At 33.9% G+C, this 18,706-nt stretch overlaps 2 protein-coding genes across 2 annotated transcripts; one reads left to right on the top strand and one right to left on the bottom strand.

The window, feature by feature from the left end:
• Positions 1–1,028: 1,028 nt before the first annotated feature.
• On the bottom strand, positions 1,029–1,899 carry Vps29 (vacuolar protein sorting 29). The gene has a single exon (XM_089244379.1). It carries the CDS (start codon positions 1,772–1,774, stop codon positions 1,226–1,228), a length of 549 nt encoding a protein of 182 aa, XP_089100505.1. The 5' UTR covers positions 1,775–1,899; the 3' UTR covers positions 1,029–1,225.
• Positions 1,900–2,166: 267 nt separating this feature from the next.
• Positions 2,167–18,706, top strand: LOC149076740 (bifunctional 3'-phosphoadenosine 5'-phosphosulfate synthase 1-like). Its single transcript, XM_089244378.1, has 12 exons — positions 2,167–2,283; positions 4,594–4,708; positions 5,074–5,309; positions 6,685–6,823; positions 8,765–8,883; positions 10,784–11,009; positions 13,377–13,582; positions 13,692–13,823; positions 14,063–14,192; positions 14,568–14,710; positions 15,381–15,506; positions 16,342–18,706. The coding sequence occupies exons 1-12, from the start codon at positions 2,281–2,283 to the stop codon at positions 16,582–16,584; spliced, it is 1,818 nt and encodes a 605-aa protein (XP_089100504.1). The 5' UTR covers positions 2,167–2,280; the 3' UTR covers positions 16,585–18,706.

An 18,706-nucleotide genomic window follows, 5' to 3' on the forward strand; every position in this document is an offset into this window, starting at 1 on the left:
TACATTGCGTTATCACAACTAATTTTTTGAAATTGCCCGTGGATTGGCCAGTTAATAAATTTTCACGACATTTCTCTCATATATTTCAACAATTAATTTCATTTTTTCCCCTTTTCTTGTTATTTAGTGGTCGAAAATACTTTGCCATACCTTGGTCATTTTGCACATTTTGGAGACTGGAAAGTTGACCCATGGACCACGAAAGTCACTGATAAGTGTGGATGATATCTGACATTTTTGAGCAAGAGCTGGTTGAAAAAAAAACAAAGGTTTTTTAAGATTGAAATTTTTAAGTTAGAAAAATGAAAGTTCTCTTAATTTTTGGCAATCACACTGATCATTTACAAATAACCGATATTTTGATACATTTATGCTTTTTCACAATTCTAGATTATTCAGAAAATTTTCATACAAAATTGCAATTTTTTTTTTGTTAATTTATACATAATGGAAAGGAATTGTTTAATTATATATAAATGCATGTGTGTAACGTAAATTGTGTTTAAAAATAGGGAGGGTGAGATCAAATGAAACATCAACTTAACATGTCCATCTTTTGGGATGTCAAATTATTAAGATTCCACTGTATTATAGGACTATCTTGAAAAATAACTACTACAACTTAACCATACACACACATTCCTCTGCAAAATTTCTAAAGAATCTGTACATGTAGAAATAACACTGTTCTTAGTGCATGTGTGACCCCTAACAAATAACAATATATAACTATAATTTAATAACAGAGTTGGGCTTGTTTTATGTCGTTGGTGTCAGCCATCTGTCTTTCATAGTTTAAAGTGAAAATGGGAAACCCTTGAATTTTCATGTCATGTAAGTGTCATGTTAGGCTTGAAAAATAATTACAATTATTGTACCAAGAAATATGACAGAGATCTCTATTAAAATTAAAAAATAATAAGCAAAAACTTTTCATGTCAGCGAATATCCCCCATATTTTTATGTTTAAAGGTTAGACAATCTACTCGCAGTAAAAAAATCACTCACAATCAAAATTTGTACCACTATTGTACATTTCATAAATTGTTTAATAAACAATTAAAAATATTGTTCATAAGATTCTCCAATTAGTTTCGTTATTTGTAAAGAAATGAAAAATCAACGCGATGGCCATCCATCATCATATATTATCTACATACATATACAAACATACACGATGTCTACAATATTTCGAGTTGGAATTTTAAGCTTGGAATGTTCACATTCACACTTTCTTGTACTCGATTCTCTCGACCTTGACGTCGTCGTCTATGAGCTGATAGACGTATATGACGACCGTGCTAGACTGGATGTCCATCAGCACGAAAGAAGGGACCACGTAGCTCTCCAGGGCACAGTACGCGCCTGTCGCAGACCCGGGGTTGATATAGAACTTGTTCTCGTGCTCGTAGGCCTCGAACTTGTGGGTGTGTCCGGAGATGAGGATGTCGACGTCGAGCTGTCGTTGCACTAGAGCAAGGCTGTCGGGATCGCCCCAGGGTACAGCCTGGTGGCCGTGGCACAGGCCGATCCGGAACTGGCCGACCGTCACGACTTTCTGCTCTGGATAAGCCTGGTTGTCGTCGAAGTCGCCCCTCACGACATGGACGTCGCTCGCGAGTGTCTTCAGGTAGTCTAGCGAGTCCCTGGTGCAAAGGTTTCCGGTGCACAGTATGTGCTGGATGCGGCCCGGCACCAGCAACTTCTTGAACTTGGCAGGAAGACTGTGGCACCTGTGCGGAATGTGCAAATCCCCCAACACTAACACCAACATTTTCCTATCTATCGGCGATACCAATTAATTTCTCTAATCACGAAACGGTAACTCGCGAGTTGATTAAGGCGTTTCAGCTGACAAAATTGACCAAAACAACAAAAACAATGATAGTGCTGTTGCCAGATCTTTTTCCATCAAAGAAATATCACACGGGCTTTACTGAATATGACCTACTTTTCGAAAATAAACGAAAAATAGTGTTTTCGAGGAAAACAATATCGAATAAAATGAAAATTATGAAAATTATATTTGATTTCTGGTTTTATTGGCTTTGTATAAATCTGTACGATTTAAAGTTACGCGTGCTTCGGGGAGTAGAGACCAACCAACCGATAGAGGTCTCACCCAGGAAGAGGCGGCGGCCCGTCACAAGAAAGAAGTTCAAAGAACTAGCCCTGCCGGATGTCAGCTGTTGACACAGGCGCATCTTCTGCTCGCCCTGGTCTTGTGTGTTGTCATCTTTAACATCATCGCCAAACACGTTTGCTTAACCTTATTAGAGAATGGTGAGTATGAATTAGAACACGGACAGAATGACCTTTTCTATGAGAATTAATTCTCGAAATTAATTAAAAACCAGTTCAAGGCCTCATTTTTTTATTATCGCTTTTCCTAATTTAATGTAGCAAGTATAGCGGTATATTATCATTTGGTCATGCTTCGGTAGTGATTATACATTTTTTATTCAACCACCTCCACAAAAGCTTCATATATCTCAAGTTTGCTGGTGAATTTGACTGATAAACGGGCGAATAGTTAAAAAGACCGATAAGCTAGATAAGTAATTAGTGCGAGCTTCAAGCAGAGGCGGATTTATGGTTTTGCCGCCTTTCACCGATTCCAGTCCGATTTTCCAGACCAATTATTCCTCGAATTTGTCGCCCTGGGTTATAGCCGACTTCGCCTCCGCCCTTGTTTCCAAGTCACTCTTTTGGCCTCACATGCTTGCATACCTTTTTGATAGTTCAGTCGAGACGTGAGTTCTCGAACACCCACGGAAATTTGTAGAACGGGTCCGAACACCCCAGAATTGATTCAAAAATCAAACTTTCCTACATGAAACCCAAAAAGAAGCACCCACTGGTTCGAAACAATTCTGACACTCCTGGTCTTTGGTCATTCTTTTGGTCACCCACAGACCTAGTCTCTGGCTCTGTATATCATTCTTTTGGTTGCCCAATGACCCGGCCTCTTGCACTCCAGGTCCTGATTGTGGCCTTTCTATGGACATGGTCCTTTGCTCTCTATGTCACTCGTTTAATCTCTCACTGACCTAGTCTCTTGCTCTCTTGGCAGAGGTGGATTTATGCCTCACTTGGGCTACACAAACTTTCCCCCTTTCTCTTATTCTATGGATTTTTGTGACCACTTATTTCTTCAAATTCCCTTCCCTATAGCCTGCTAAGCTCCCCTGTAAATATGTTTCTGAAGTTACGTATTCAAATAGCACATGGAAATACAGATTTCCTATCCAAATACCCCAAGGTGAAAATGCTTGTAGCGCATCCATAACAGCAGCTTATTGCTTATTTTTAAAAAACGACGTAAACCCTGTAACATAAGTTTTCCTGCCCACACTAGGGTGTCTAATATTAAGAAATGCTTCTTTGCTGAATATTTTCTCACTAAAATTAGATTTAAAAAGCTAAGACCATAATTGAGTTTTCTTCCTTATCTACCAGTAAATATTTCAGATATAACTAGTGCTGATAGCTCTCCCATTTGCCAAATGAGTGCTCTACCAACTAAGCTATGAAGACATTTATTCCCATCCCTGGAGCATATGTATATGCTGAATGGCTCTGTGCAATGGCCGGCAGCAAAATTCTGCTAATGGCTTGAAAATGACATCAGGGCAAACAGACAAAATAAAAGTAGACAAATAAAAAACATCCTTGCATCTCACAATAGTAGTCGAAATAGCTGCCTTAAAATCGCTGTTAAAATTAAACTTAGGTTTTTGCTCCAATATTTCTTGCAAAACATCTTTTAAGCTGTCTTGATATCAGTGAGCACAAAATTACATGTTACTAATTATACATAGCCCTGGTCTATTGTTATAGGGATAATTTGCTTCATTTTATTTCCAAAGAGGTGGCTAAGTCAGGATTATTGTGAAACCTAACTGTTTATTTATATAAGTTTTGGTATGGGAATGCATTTAAGGAGAGTGTGCTTCTATACATCTATCTTCTCTCCAAAGACTTAACTGCCTTAAAGAACATTTAATGAGTACTATCTAAATGTTGTGATGACTTTTACTTAATGTAACAGAATTACCATGTTTTCTGTCTGGCAGAGTTATGGTCAGGGGCACAAGATTTCTCCAGATCCAGCTTTTTCCAGTAAGCAGGGCTTAGCCTATGTACAAATACAAATACCAGTACAACGCCACAACAGGCAAAATACCCAACGAGGTGGCTGATAAAAAGATGCCCATAAAAATATGGATGTCATATATTTCAAAAAAAACAAAACAAAACAGCAACTTAATTAAAAATGCAATTAACACAAATTATAAACAATATATACACATGATAAAATATTATACAATGCCCATAAAGAATACTTATGGTTGTCTTATGCACAAATAATTATTTGCAAAAAATAACTGATTCTTTATCAGATAAACTGAAAATACCAGCTACTGATCATTTCTCTATCAGAAAGCATTCAAAAAATTCCATAAAAATACTTTTTAGTTTGAGGTGGTTTTAGTTTGTGGTGTCAAGTGAAAAAATCTGATAAATGATCTAATTTCATTTTTTTCCATATCTTATTTATAAAAATGTAAATTTTTTTATTTATTTTAACAGGGAAAGCAGAAGGCTACAAATATCTCTTATCAATCTCATTGTGTTTCAAGAGAAAAGCGTGGCAGGATCATTGGCAAGCATGCTGGTTTTCGAGGATGTACTATCTGGTTTACTGGTAATGTAGCTTGCTTATTGGCATATGCGTTATATGGCCAGTTCACAAAATTTTCTGACATTGACTGTAGCATACATATGATTCGTTGTTTAGTTAGATAAGCAAAGTACAGTTCATGTTTACCAGTTTAAAATATGATTATATAATTATACCTAGTTAATATACTATGACTATTCAGTGGTATATCAAGGTTGGGTTTGATTTTCGAAGTTGAAGTTTAAAATATGCCTGTATAAACTTTCATTCATTCTGAGATTAGTGCAGATCATGTCTTTGCCCATGTTTTTTAATGTATATCAAAGTGATGTTTTCAATATTGAGACTGATTAGAAGTTAGCATTTTTTTTTTTATATACTATTTATAGGTCTTTCAGGAGCTGGAAAAACCACAATATCATTTGCTGTAGAAGAGTATCTGTGTTCCTATGGTATTCCTGCTTATGCTCTTGATGGTGATATATTAAGACAAGGAATAAATAAAGACCTGGGCTTCAGTGCAGGGGATAGAGAAGAAAATATTCGAAGAGCTGCTGAAAGTGCTAAACTCCATGCTGATAGTGGTACAGTGACACTTGCAAGTTTCATCAGCCCTTTTGCAAAGGTTCGTTTCTCTTGCATAAATTATGAAGAATGGGTTGAAATCTTACATCACATATAGGCCTAGTTTTCGTATAACAATATAGTTTTGGCGGAGGAATGAACATTTTTATTAATTTCAGAGGTGGTTTTTCATAATAGTGAGATTGGTTGTCCTATAGTGGAGAATTTTAGTAAAAAGGTAAGATTAAGTAAGAAGTAAAAAAAAAAATCTTAAATTGGTTTGTTTTTAATTCACTCACATTAAACCAAAACTCGTGTGAATATATGGACCACACTTTGGTCATTCACACTTTAAACTGAGCATAATGAAAAGTTTAGTTTAGCTTAGTATTCTATTTGATATTTCCCATCAAGCAAATTATGTTCTTTTTGACAGTGCTTATGGCAGAGCACCTTTGTGTATTATTTGTCAGTTATCAAAGACACTGCATTTTGTGATGAAAATAACCCAACCAAGCTTCAAGATGTTTGACGGTTAAAAAAGTTTGCTAGTAAATCACAAGCACCAACAGGAAAGCCAAGCTATCATCAAAAGTGCTATAAATTGTGCTGGTTTGAAAACGTGTCAGTGGTTAGCCATTCTTATAACCAACAGTGCCCACCTTTGAAGTTGGTTTGGGAAATCTCCCAAATTTAAAGTGACTTATTTGGAAAAAGTCTTGAGTGTGATGTGCAGATAGCATCTGCTGGTGTTGAACACTGGTTTATAACCCAATTGTTAAACCTATTTGTATATTATACATTTAAGCACCTTTGTTCTTGTGAGGTAGAAGATGTGAAAATGATTTGACTATAACCAAATTTCTACTAGCAATTTTAAGTAACCAGCACCATAAAATTTAAATTTTTTTTTCTTCCAAAAATGTTCAGCCGTAAGCTGACAGATTAATTCTTTAATTCTCATGCCTAACAGTGTGACTGGGTTGACCTTAAGAACTAAAATGTATGGTGGCCCTTGAAATATCTTTCAATAGACTTGTTTAGACTGGAAAAATCTTGTTTTTGATTGTCATCTTACCCTGATTATTTGTAACTGCTATGTTCTGATTGGTGGACCAATGTTTTATTGTGCATTAGGTGATGAGATTTCATTATATTCTATCTAGATAAACCAATCTTCCTATAATCTGTGTAGAAAGAAGTGTTGTATAGGGATTATCGTATCAAGAGCAGCATCATCAGGATGCATTTAAACTGTTATCTATTTCAAATAACCATTGTTAGTACCTCCAGAAAATGCACTTGGTATGAAGTGTTATATTATTGAATATAATACAAACCAATGTAGACTTTTTGTAGATTTGTTTGCTGGTTTTACTTTATTTAATTTTTCATATTTTTAAATAAGGTCTAATTAATAAATGTGTTCATTTCAGGATAGAAGCAAAGCAAGAAAAATACACGAAGACTTTGGTCTCACATTTCTTGAATGCTTTGTAGATACACCTTTGGAAGTTTGTGAGCAAAGGGATGTGAAAGGCTTGTATAAAAGAGCAAGAGCTGGCGAAATCAGAGGTATGTTAGTTTTATCATTTCAGTATCCATACTTTTGTCATATTTGGATTACATTAATTTTCATATGGTTTTTAAAGTAATTTTGTTGTTATTAAGGGAAAAAGTCTTGCGGTAAAAATTTTTAGCAATGGATGATATTGATGTATATTTTCAATTATGGAAGCGAATTATATTATCTATATCCCTGTAGTTGCATCATACCATTTTTTATTATATCAAATGCTACTGTTTTGTGAACAAGTATTTTCAATATTAATTGTTACAAAATTTTATCCAAAATCGTATTTAATTTTATTTTTTATTATAACTTCTGTCTTTTTTTTCTTTTTCTTTCGTTTTTAGTTTTTAATTAGTTGTTCTGTACAAGCTTAGGCCTGTAGACGACAAACATCGAGATTTGACTGTTTTATGTGTTATTTAACTTTGGAAACAAAAATTTGAAATTTGAAAAGAAAAAAAAAATCTAAAAATAGTTACTTTTATTAATACTCTTCCCTTAGAATAGAAAATGACAAATTTAAATATAAACTGGTTTAAACCATTGAAAACTGTCAAAAACCTGAATGAATGCTTTTGGATTGTTTTAAACACAATAGGTATGTAACATAATGAACTTACCTTTTTGCATATTAAGTTTTATTTTTAAACATTAGTTTATTGCAATAATTAAAACAAAATATCAATTGAAGCGCTTATTTCAGAAACTCCATAAAGGCCATCTATATCTCTAAACCGTCCCACCCGGGGGCCATTTCCTGAAGTTAAGAGAGGCTACTAATGCCTCTACTTCAGCGCCTCACGACACAGTGCGTGAAATTAGGAAGGCAGATTCATGTGTCTCCAGTGGTGTAGATAGTAGCATGCTTGCCCGGTATGCAAGAGGGCCTGGGTTCGAGTCCCGGCGGAGACGTGATGACTTTTCTTTCCGAGCTCACCTCAGCATAATATCCGGAAAATTACAGTTTCCTTAAGTTAATACTGTTTCTTCTAGTTGATTGACAGACGCTTTGTTTGGTGCAGAAACCCACTGAAAAAACATTTTTTATACCCCCATTTTGCTTCCTTGAAATAATTTAGTGCAGAAACCCCATAAGCGACATCACTTATGGGATTTCTGCATTAAAAACTTATAACAGTTAGCAGCACTGATGTCATTTGGCTGGTTTTATGAGGTCTAATGGGGTTAAACAGGTCGTTTCAGATTGTTCTGTGTTTTGAAAGTTTATCTTGAGGTTCTAGTGATTATTTTTGTTCTGTTTTCTAAAGAAAATTATTTCACAATCATATTAAGTATTTATTCTTTGTATAACAATCATTTTGAACATTACATGTAATTAACATGTGTATTTCCAATGGGAATTTTTTATATTAAAGCAATATTTGAGGTTTTTGACATGGCAGTTTTTTTTACCATGGCATGGTTTAAACCATCAAACTGCCATGTGTCAAATCTGCCAACTCTAGTTGCAGAGCTTATTGAAATTATGCAGGGACGTATCATTGGAACAGACTTTCTGAGGCATAAGAATACACGGGGTGAAAATCTTAAATATAAAGCTCCCATTAACCTTTATAAGTTTGAAACCTTGAGTTTTCACCTACTTAAATTAGTTGCTTTCATCACTTTTGCCTCATTTTTATTACCCTGTAGCTTGTCAGTTTTTTTGATAAAAACAGATTACTATATGGGAATTGACAGTGAAAGGACCTCACAAGAAACACTTTGAAACTTGTTTGTGCACTTGATATATATAAAGAGAAAGTTACAATAAAAGAACTTGACTGAGGATTGAGTAATAAATAAGTGGATATCCTCGTACACTTTTCAGAAATGTTTCCAGTTTTGTCATTATGGTACAGGTTTCATTTTTAAGGAAAATATTTTTGAGACATTTCTAATTGAAAAAGAAAAAGATAAATACATAATTTTCTATTTGCTAGGTTTCACTGGCATTGATTCTGTTTATGAACCACCCGAGAGTCCAGACTTGCATATAAAAGCTGGAGAAATTACAGTTCATGAAAGTGTTCAGCAAGTTCTTAAGCTGTTGTTCGACAAAGTAAGCCTTGACCAAGTTAACATTTTTAAGATGTATTGAGATATAGAGTTAAACCTTTCATTCATTCATCCTTAATCAAGATCTTTACCTAAACTGGCTTTAAAAAGGCGATTTCTTATTTGATATTATTATTAATTGTATGCATGTTATTTATTTTTACGGTGGATAGATCCCTATTTACTTTATGAAACAATACTTTTATTTTTGATGAATTCATTAGCATAATCTTTGAGGTCCTTTTTTATTTCAAATATTTTTCAATCTAACGACATCACACTTTATTTTAACCTCGCTTAAATATAAAGAAACTCTTTTCTAAAAATTTTGCTTGTTATGGGAATTTTGATAATAAAAGAGTGATAGTATTGCTGTGCTGTGAAATATGATTATCAAAGCAAAATATTGACAGTCCTATTTTTCTACCATTAAAAAATATATTCCCTTCTGATCTGGCTCTGTATATCATTCTTTTGGTTGCCCAATGACCCGGCCTCTTGCTCTCCAGGTCCTGATTTTGGCCTTTCTATGGACCTGGTCCTTTGCTCTCTAGATCACTCACATGCTTGCAAACTCTCTAGGCCACTCGTTTAATCTCTCACTGACCTAGTCTCTTGCTCTCTTGGCAGAGATGGATTTATGCCTCACTTGGGCTACACAAACTTTCCCCCTTTCTCTTATTCTATGAATTTTTGTGACCGCTTATTTCCTCAAATTCCCTTCCCTATAGCCTGCTAAGCTCCCCTGTAAATATGTTTCTGAAGTTACGTATTCAAATAGCACATGGAAATACAGATTTCCTATTCAAATACCAAGATGAAAATGCTTGTATCGCATCCATAACAGCAGCTCATTGCTTATTTTTAAAAAACAACGTAAACTCCATAACATAAGTTTTGCTGCCCGCATTAGGGTGTCTAATATTTTGGCAGAATATTAAGAAATGCTTCTTTGCTGAATATTTTCTCATTAAAATTAGATTTAAAAAGCTAAGACCCATAATTGAGTTTTCTTCCTTATCTACCAGTAAATATTTCAGATATAACTAGTGCTGATAGCTCTCCCATTTGCCAAATGAGTACTCTACCAACTAAGCTATGAAGACATTTATTCCCATCCCTGGAGCATATGTATATGCTGAATGGCTCTGTGCAATGGCCGGCAGCAAAATTCTGCTAATGGCTTGAAAATGACATCAGGGCAAACAGACAAAATAAAAGTAGACAAATAAAAAAACATCCTTGCATCTCGCAATTCCCTTCTGGGAAACATATCACACTATTTGGGTACTACCAACTGATATAAATTGAAGCTATTAAACAAGATCAAGTGAAATATGTTTAAAATTATCTTACCCATATTAACCATGTATTTAATTATAAAAAAATTTAGTATTAAATTAAACATTGGAAGATAATCTTGACTACCCTACAGATCAGATAGTCTTCTATTTTTTGAGAATATCTGATATTTGGATGATTTTCCTGATCCTTAGTAAAGGATATAAGCATTCTTTTAAATAAACCCTGATAGAGAAAGATGGTCATAATCTGTCAGTACCTGAAAGACACAAGTTGAAGTCAGATGTCCCATGTGTATATTGGTAATGCCTGAAAATAGGAAAAAAGAGGTGAAAAGTGTGACTTTTCTTTGCCCTCTGTTAGAGGTACCCGTGATATCAGAACAGATCTAAGTATTCATTCAGTTTTTTTTTCAGTGGATATCAGAACCTAGAGTTTTGAAGATCCATATTTATTTCTAAACAAACTACCCCCAGTTGAATTTTATGTGCAAGTAAAACAAGAAATTTCAAGAATATGTAAAACTTGATGTATTAGGTTTTAGTTTATTCTATAAATTCACTGATTAAAAGTAAAACTTGTTACTCATCAATTTATTCTAGGGAGTTATTCCAGAATCAGTTTTAGATATTGTGAGAGAGTTGTTTGTTCCTCCTTCAAAGCTGGCAGAAATCGTGAAAGAAGCAGAATCTCTCGCTCATATTGATATAAATGAACTGGACCTTCAGTGGATTCAAGTCTTGTCAGAAGGTTGGGCTACACCATTGAAAGGTTTTATGAATGAGAGAGAATATCTTCAGTGCATGGAACACCGTTGCCTATTAGATGGTAAAATGAAAATCGATTTCTATAATGCAATCTGCAATAATTTCTTATCCAAATTCTATTGTGCATTTGATAATTATGTATAACTGGAGTTCTGTCCCCCCCTGCCGCTTTGGCGGCTAACACCCTCCCCACGACATCTTGTTTATTTCGTCCCACTTCATCAGAGTGTTACGGAAAGGGACATGTGAAAACACCAGCTTACTGAAGTGAATTTTACAATAATAAAGCAACTAAAAACGAATGTGATTCATCAAGTAAGCCCAGAAAACTTTTCCATGAGGGTTCCCAGACTCCAATTCACTGAATTTTAGTGGGACCATAGACTGGATTAATCTCGGGCTACCAATGTTGTAAATTTTACAATGTTAAACAAAAATCAATGGGATTCAACCAGGGGAACCCAAAACGAGGCTTGATGGACATTCTCCCTGTAAGGGCCATGAAAATTTTTCATTTTTATTAATTTCACAAATAAAATCCAGGGTCCCAATACGCAGATTTTTAATGGGGGGGGGGGGATCCAGACTGGATTTATCTCGGGCCTCAGCTGTTGCAAATTCCACAATGTTAAACAACAGTAAACAATGAGATTCATCCAGGCCCTCCAAAATTAATCCTGTCAATTTTCACATGGGTCCACCGACTTTGAAGCTTGTCTTTTTGTATTCTCAGAACTATATAGCCAACTGATCAAACAACTCTTCTCAGTTATCTCATTTGTTCAATTCCATGACTTTATGCACTCATTAACATCTTTCTGTTTATCTGAAGATTTTTAACACAATTTGTCCAGCCCTAAATAAATGACTAGTTCCTGTCTGTGAAATAGTTCAGGCAAACTAAAATAAAAATAGCCTTAACTCCGGCAAATTTGAAACAGAAGCTTTGTAAATTGTCTTTAATCAGTTTCCATTACTGAATAACATATCCAAAATTGGACAACGGGAACATTCTTAAAAACGAATTTCAAAATCCTGTTTACATGTGGAAGATTGGGGATACAGACAACTTTTTTCCCTTCGGAGGGGGAAAAAAGAGGAAGACTTGCACACCCTATCGGGTGAATTTTCAAGGTTTCTTGAAAGTTTCTTTTCTCTGACGTATAAGCCTCACCAGTAAAATAGCCCCGAAAACTCACTGTTTTGTTCCCAGCGTGATGAAATGTGTTAAAAATCACTGTTTTCTGTGCAAATTATTCAGTCCAGTATGCTTATAGTTTGAAATTTTACGGGGATTTTTTGGAATTTTTTAAATTTTTCTCTTGCATCCCTGATTCTACACTCTTATGTCTGCATAGGTTGCACAGCCTACAGCTACACTTTTGTAGTTTGATCTAGAGCCCCTAGAATATGGGTATAACGACACCTTTGTTTGATCAAGCATGGAAGTAAAAGATGTAACAGATGTAATTACAACTCAAAAATGTATAGAAGAAAAAGGTGCCCAAAATGACTGTGATTCACTAAAAAAAAGGAACCTGTGAGTACTGTAATATCAACCATACTAAGATTCAGTGGTTGTTTTTGAAGCTCGTTTATGAAATCCTAACAAGCAAGAGTAAATATCTTCAAATGTTTTCAGAAGATTTTGAAAAAAATCTAAAAATTTGTCTCTTTTTGGAAAATATGAAAGAAAAATTCCAAAAACTTCCAACGATGTGCATGATGTTTCTGCATGCTTTCATCAGCTGAGGTATCACACACAGAATTTTTTCGATTGGAAGATCCTCAGTGTTTGTCAAACTAATGCAGGAGACAGAGCTCCGTTCTGTTGCAAAAACATTTTGTTTGGATTCATGCCTACATTATATATTTTTGTCACTGGAAGAAAAGCAATGTTTCATGACTACTATTACTAAACCAGACATGCACCTCGTCCATATTCCTCTTGGATGTGTTGGAATGTGTATGTATAGTGAACCTTCCATGAAGTTTCTGTGTAGTGCTGCCATCTGCAATCAATTTTTTAAACGAAGTTTTTCCTCAACTTGTAGTGATAAGTGTAATGAATGAATAATTGTAACATTGTAGGCCTGTTGCTCTCTGCAGCAAGACTTTTTAACGGGGAGATTGGCTTGCATTCTCAACTTTGCCAGTCAGTGGAATCCAAAGACAAACTACATCACCAAATGTTGGTAGGAAGGTAGCCACAGCAAAATCATGTTACAACTGAACGTCTGCACCCGTAATCGTTCTGAAACATAAATGGAAATTTGTTTTCATTTCATATTTTTATGAAATTTATTTCCATAATAATTGAACCATCATGAATTGTACATTCACATTTCTTATCTGGCAATTGTAGCATTTATGTAGTTATTATATATAGTTTGTAGCATGTTCATAATATTCACGTTCCTTTATACAGAAGGAATAGTCAGCCAGTCAGTGCCTATTGTTCTACCTGTGTCTACTTCTGACAAAGAAAGGATCTCAAATTGTTCATCAATAGCCTTGTATTATAATTCCAAATGTGTTGCTGTGCTTCGAAAACCTGAATTCTTTGAGCATCGTAAAGAAGAAAGATGCTGCAGACAGTTCAGAATATATAATAAAGGGCATCCTTATGTCAAGGTAAGGTTTCAAATTCTGTAATACATATTTATCAGTGATAGTTTTTCACTTTATTTAAACTGTACATATGCATGTATACCATTATGAGTTTGTCATTATCATTCTGCAGATGATTACTGAGATGGGAGACTGGCTCATTGGTGGGCACCTGGAAGTTTTAGAGAGAATTCAGTGGCACGATGGTTTAGACCAGTATAGGCTTACTCCAAATGAACTGCGCATGAAATTTAAAGAAATGGGTGTAAGTGTGTGTGATTGTATAATTAAAATTGTGATCCCTATTTTACGCTCGTGCTATATGTTCTTGACAATGTTTTGGGTGTTATTTTTCTTAAAATTTGCAATTACTTTTAATTGAAAAGATACGTTGTGAAAATATATTGGAGACGGTTTTGAAAATTTTCTGAAAAGACTGTTGAATTATGAAAAAAAATACAGGGGTTGATATTGTGTTCATTGCTTGTACATTCATTGATTCAGGCTGATGTTATATTTGCATTCCAACTTCGAAACCCAGTTCATAATGGTCATGCTTTATTGATGAGAGAAACAAAAAGGCAGTTGTTAGAAAGAGGATACAAGAAACCTGTTTTGCTGCTACATCCTTTAGGTTGGTAGACTTGATAAGCATACATATCTATCTTTATTGTGGTTAAAAAAAGCTTCCTTTTATTATCCTTTTCTCTTAATGTGTTTCACCCATTTAATTGCAATATAACATTCTGTTCAACTACTGATGTTTCTTAACACTTGTACATGAGCTTGTACCTGAATGTCTGCAAAAAGATGTTCCTTCTAATCTGTGTGCATGTGCTCTGCATCACAGTGAAAGGTGCTTTGCAACTTTTATGAATTTCCCATTGTTAGTGTAAATTTTGTAGAAAATGAATTTATCAAATAAGCTTTTTCTCTTGCATTTTAATTTTTTTTGAAAATCTTTTTTTTTTTTTTTTTGGAATTCATATTATATATTTATACATATTAGGTGGCTGGACCAAAGATGATGATGTTCCTCTTCCAGTGCGTATAGCACAACACAAAGCTGTTCTTGATGAGAATGTGCTGGACCCAACATCTACAGTTCTGGCAATATTTCCTTCACCGATGATGTATGCTGGACCCACAGAGGTAACAACAAATTATAGTCAAAGCTCTTTTCGTCTTTCCTGCATGTTAATATTGTTTGTCATGTAGTAGTCATTTGACTTGTACTTGAACTATCAGACAGATACCCATATTAATATTCCTTGCGGGATCTTTAATGTAAAGGGTATCTGTTGGAAAAGTAGCGACACCCTCCCCAGCCCAACAAATCTATCCACCACCCTACCTGATCAAACAAGAGAATACTTTTCAAAGTATATAGGGGTAAAAAAAATGAAAATATATAGTAAGTACAAAATAATGTAAAAATTAAACATCTGTGGCAATGCACATCAGTCCAAGGAAAAAGAAAAGAAAAAGGGAGGAAACAACAGAAATTCAAATATTATAAACAAAAGAAATGCGAAGATTAGGCATCTGTGGTAAGTATAATGTGCGTAACAGTCCAAGTACATATGTATGAAAAAGTGTGGGGGGGGGGGGGAGGAGACATCAGTTATATAACACTATGGAAAACAAAGAGAACAATGCATAAATAAACATCTATGGCAAGTAAAATGCAGGTCAGTCCGAGAAAAAAATGGGAAAAACAAATGCAAAAAAATATAGAAAACAAAAATGCTAATATGGTAAACACAAGAAATATTCAAAAATTAAGCATATGTGTTAATACTTTTTTTGAACCCTTCTGTAGGTCCAGTGGCATGCTAAAGCTAGGATGGTTGCCGGCGCTAACATCTATATTGTTGGACGCGATCCTGCTGGGATACCTCATCCAGATACTGGTAAAGATCTATATGATCCCACTCATGGAGCCAAGGTTTGTAGTTTATCTTTTATTCAAGATATTCAGAAAATAATGTTCTAAAATTACTAATTTCTGGAAAGATGTTTTTTAAAAGAAATTCATATCTGACCTCTAAAATATCAGCATCTTCACACAACATCCACTTTTCTGTGTATCTTGTATTAACATGCGGAGAGTGACATGATGTCATGTATTTCTTATTTAACTTTCTTATTAAAAGTGTCGCTATTTTTTTCAATCATAAGCAGTTTATTCAATCATTAAACTTCACTCATAGTTAGAAAAATTGAAGGCAGATAGAAGCACTACACACATCAAGCATTACACAGAAACAAACCGTGTCAGGTTCAGTATACATACACACACATTCCAATATGTACCAATTTGTTAGAAGTTCCACAGAGAAATATGGACAAGGTGCATGTGTGGTTCAGTAGTAGTAGTCATTAGTTGCAGAGAACACATCCCATTTCTATTTTTGTGTGTGAAGCAAAACCTTAAAAAGTGAAGGTTAAACCATGCAGTAGTTTTTAAGAATGCTGCAAATGTTTACATAACACATTTGAGTATCATACATGCACATTTTGTTAGTGGCTATAATATTTTTATCCTGAAATGTGAGTGGAAATCTTTTTGATTGTGCATTCAACTTTTTATTTTTTTGTGCACAAGTGGTTACAAAAATTTAAAGTATTCAATTAGGGACCGACCAGATTTTTTTGGTGTAAGTAAGCTTGTGATCAATTTCACCTTACTGACTAGTGTAAGAAACATGAAATCCCTCAACAACCTGTAACAATTATTTACAACATTTTCTTATTGTGTCGATAATATTTTTCATGTCTAGTTACTTACAATGGCTCTTGGTTTGGATCGACTGGAGATAATGCCATTCAAAGTTGCAGCTTATGATAGGAAAAAAAGTTGCATGGCCTTCTATGATGAGAGTAGAAAAGAGGATTTTGAATTCATTTCTGGGACCAAGATGCGTCAGCTTGCTAAAAATAATCAAGAGCCTCCTGATGGTTTCATGGCACCCTCGGCCTGGAATGTTCTGAAAGATTTTTATCAACGCAGCAATGAAATATGAACGGCTGTATAATGTAGCAATAATATGTATAAGATATTCTTAAGAGTTTAATTTTTAATAACTTTCTTGGAAATGATGCCAGGGCATAAAATTACATTCACCATAATTTATAAATTTCTATCAGAAGAAAAGAAAATGGAAGTAGTTATCTCATTCTGACACATTAATGACTAATTCCCATAGTCTAAATTAATTTTAAATACAGTCTATAAAAACTCATATCATAATGGGACAAATTTGTGATTTTGAAAGTATATTTTTTAAGAAAAAGTGTGATATTTCTTGAAAGTGATGTGAGCTACACTCAATTGGTGTATGCCCTTTTTTAAATTTCTATGAAAAAAAGTTTTATTCATACACAAGTTTTTTTGTGATGTAGAAAGGATGTTTGTATTGAGTACATATTGTCTTCTATCTATGTGAGGGAGAAAGATATCTTGTTAATGAGTTTCATTTAAAAAAATCCCTTAAATCAAATTAGATGTTTGTTTTGTCAAAAGATAAGGTATTCCACTTTGTTTATATTTTTGTTTAGTGTTGGAAAGTTCATTCCTTTTTATTATTTTTTTTTTTCCTTTTTACATTATACAAGTTGCTTTTGCAATATTTTTTTGCTGCTTATAAAATTATTTAAGTGTGTGTATAAGTATAGTATTACATGAAAAATTTTAATCATATATACTACATAAGACAAGTGATTTATCTAAAAACATAAATTATTTAAACAATGTTTTAGTTATCAGATAATTTAATATTTTTGTCTTGCTGAAATCTCAAATACAGAATCTTTTTCCGTAAAAACCATATTTTGCATTTACTAAAAATCTTCAAATCATGTTGATGCAGTAATTTCAATTGCATTTTAATTTGAATTATTTTTCTATCTTATTAATTTTGCTGCTACAGAGCTAAAAAAATTTTCTCTATCCCAATTTAAGTTTTAATAATTAAATACAAGTTTTTTTTCTTAAGTTAAAATCAAATTAATTGGAATAAAATATTCATGTTTCTAATATACAGTAGAACCTCTTATCTGGCCCAATTGGGATCTAGAGTTAACCTGATTAACAAAGGTCGAATCTAGCGTGGAATTGATTGCTTCGTTAATACATCAAATCATTTGGTACTTCAGAGAATATTGCCTTGAATTTAAGATTGGGATCCACCTCAACCTGTTAAATAAAAATATATTCAAATAAAGTATCAAGTCATAATAATGAAGCAACATTTTTTTTCCAGTCTGTATTAGGGAAAAAGTCTAATTGTTGCACTGGATTATAAAAAGATTCTACTGTATGTTTTTCTCTAGTACTTTCTACAGCTTTTTCCCTGTGGTTTCAGATTCCGCAGTTTTTCTTTAAATTGACTTACGGGTGTAAATTAGGATCATTTTTATTCAGAGGAATAAAATTCTTCTGATTATTATATTCCATTCATTCCTGTATATCCTTCATGTGTTCTATAATTCTTTGTATTTAAACATGTGCCTAAATCATTCGTATTTCTATTTTTGCTATGCTATGTTTTAATAGCATAATTTAAATTTCCTACAGTCACATGAAAAGTTTGTATACTCAGTACCCTCTATCACTTCCAAACTTCACAAAAGAAAGTCAATTTTGTTGTCTAAACAACTTTGTCATTTTACATACTGAGCTGTATTTACTACTGATGTGTATGGTGTTTGTAATGTTCCATCAAGATGAAGGAACAAGATTCTAAAAACCTTATAAGCAGCTGATTTTTCAAGGTGCAATGCTTTTTTATTTAGTTATTTTAGCTTTATTTTCAATTTAGTTGATATTTTAAGTGAAGTGCAATGTAGAATTAAGGGGTATCAATTGATATTTATTTTTAATGTATTCATATATATCTGTAGCAATTGTGCACAAGATACAGTACTTTGTCTTTTTTTCTATGTGGTTTTTCTATTTATCACTTGACAAATTTTAATTAGAAGGGGGAAATCATATCAATTTCAGAATTATGGAGCGTAAATCAATGTCTATTCACTAGAACTTTGATTCCTAGACAGTATTCAAAGCACGGGCGGTAAAAACACCAAATAAAGGCTGAATAGACCTATGATTTATAACTAATTCTGAAAAGCTTTTCTTTCAGT

The sequence above is a fragment of the Pholcus phalangioides genome, unplaced genomic scaffold (assembly GCF_987345545.1).
Source record: "Pholcus phalangioides strain wild (caught in Gottingen) unplaced genomic scaffold, Ppha-v1.0 ptg000015l_1, whole genome shotgun sequence".
Classification (NCBI taxonomy): Eukaryota; Metazoa; Arthropoda; class Arachnida; order Araneae; family Pholcidae; genus Pholcus; species Pholcus phalangioides.

Bases quoted from the DNA above. Each gene is read 5' to 3' on its own strand.
- Vps29 (XM_089244379.1), bottom strand. From the start codon at position 1,774: ATGTTGGTGTTAGTGTTGGGGGATTTGCACATTCCGCACAGGTGCCAC.
- LOC149076740 (XM_089244378.1), top strand. The intron at 6,824-8,764 runs GTATGTTAGTTT...TCTATTTGCTAG, and splicing joins AAGAGCTGGCGAAATCAGAG to GTTTCACTGGCATTGATTCT. The intron at 14,711-15,380 runs GTAACAACAAAT...ACCCTTCTGTAG, and splicing joins TGTATGCTGGACCCACAGAG to GTCCAGTGGCATGCTAAAGC.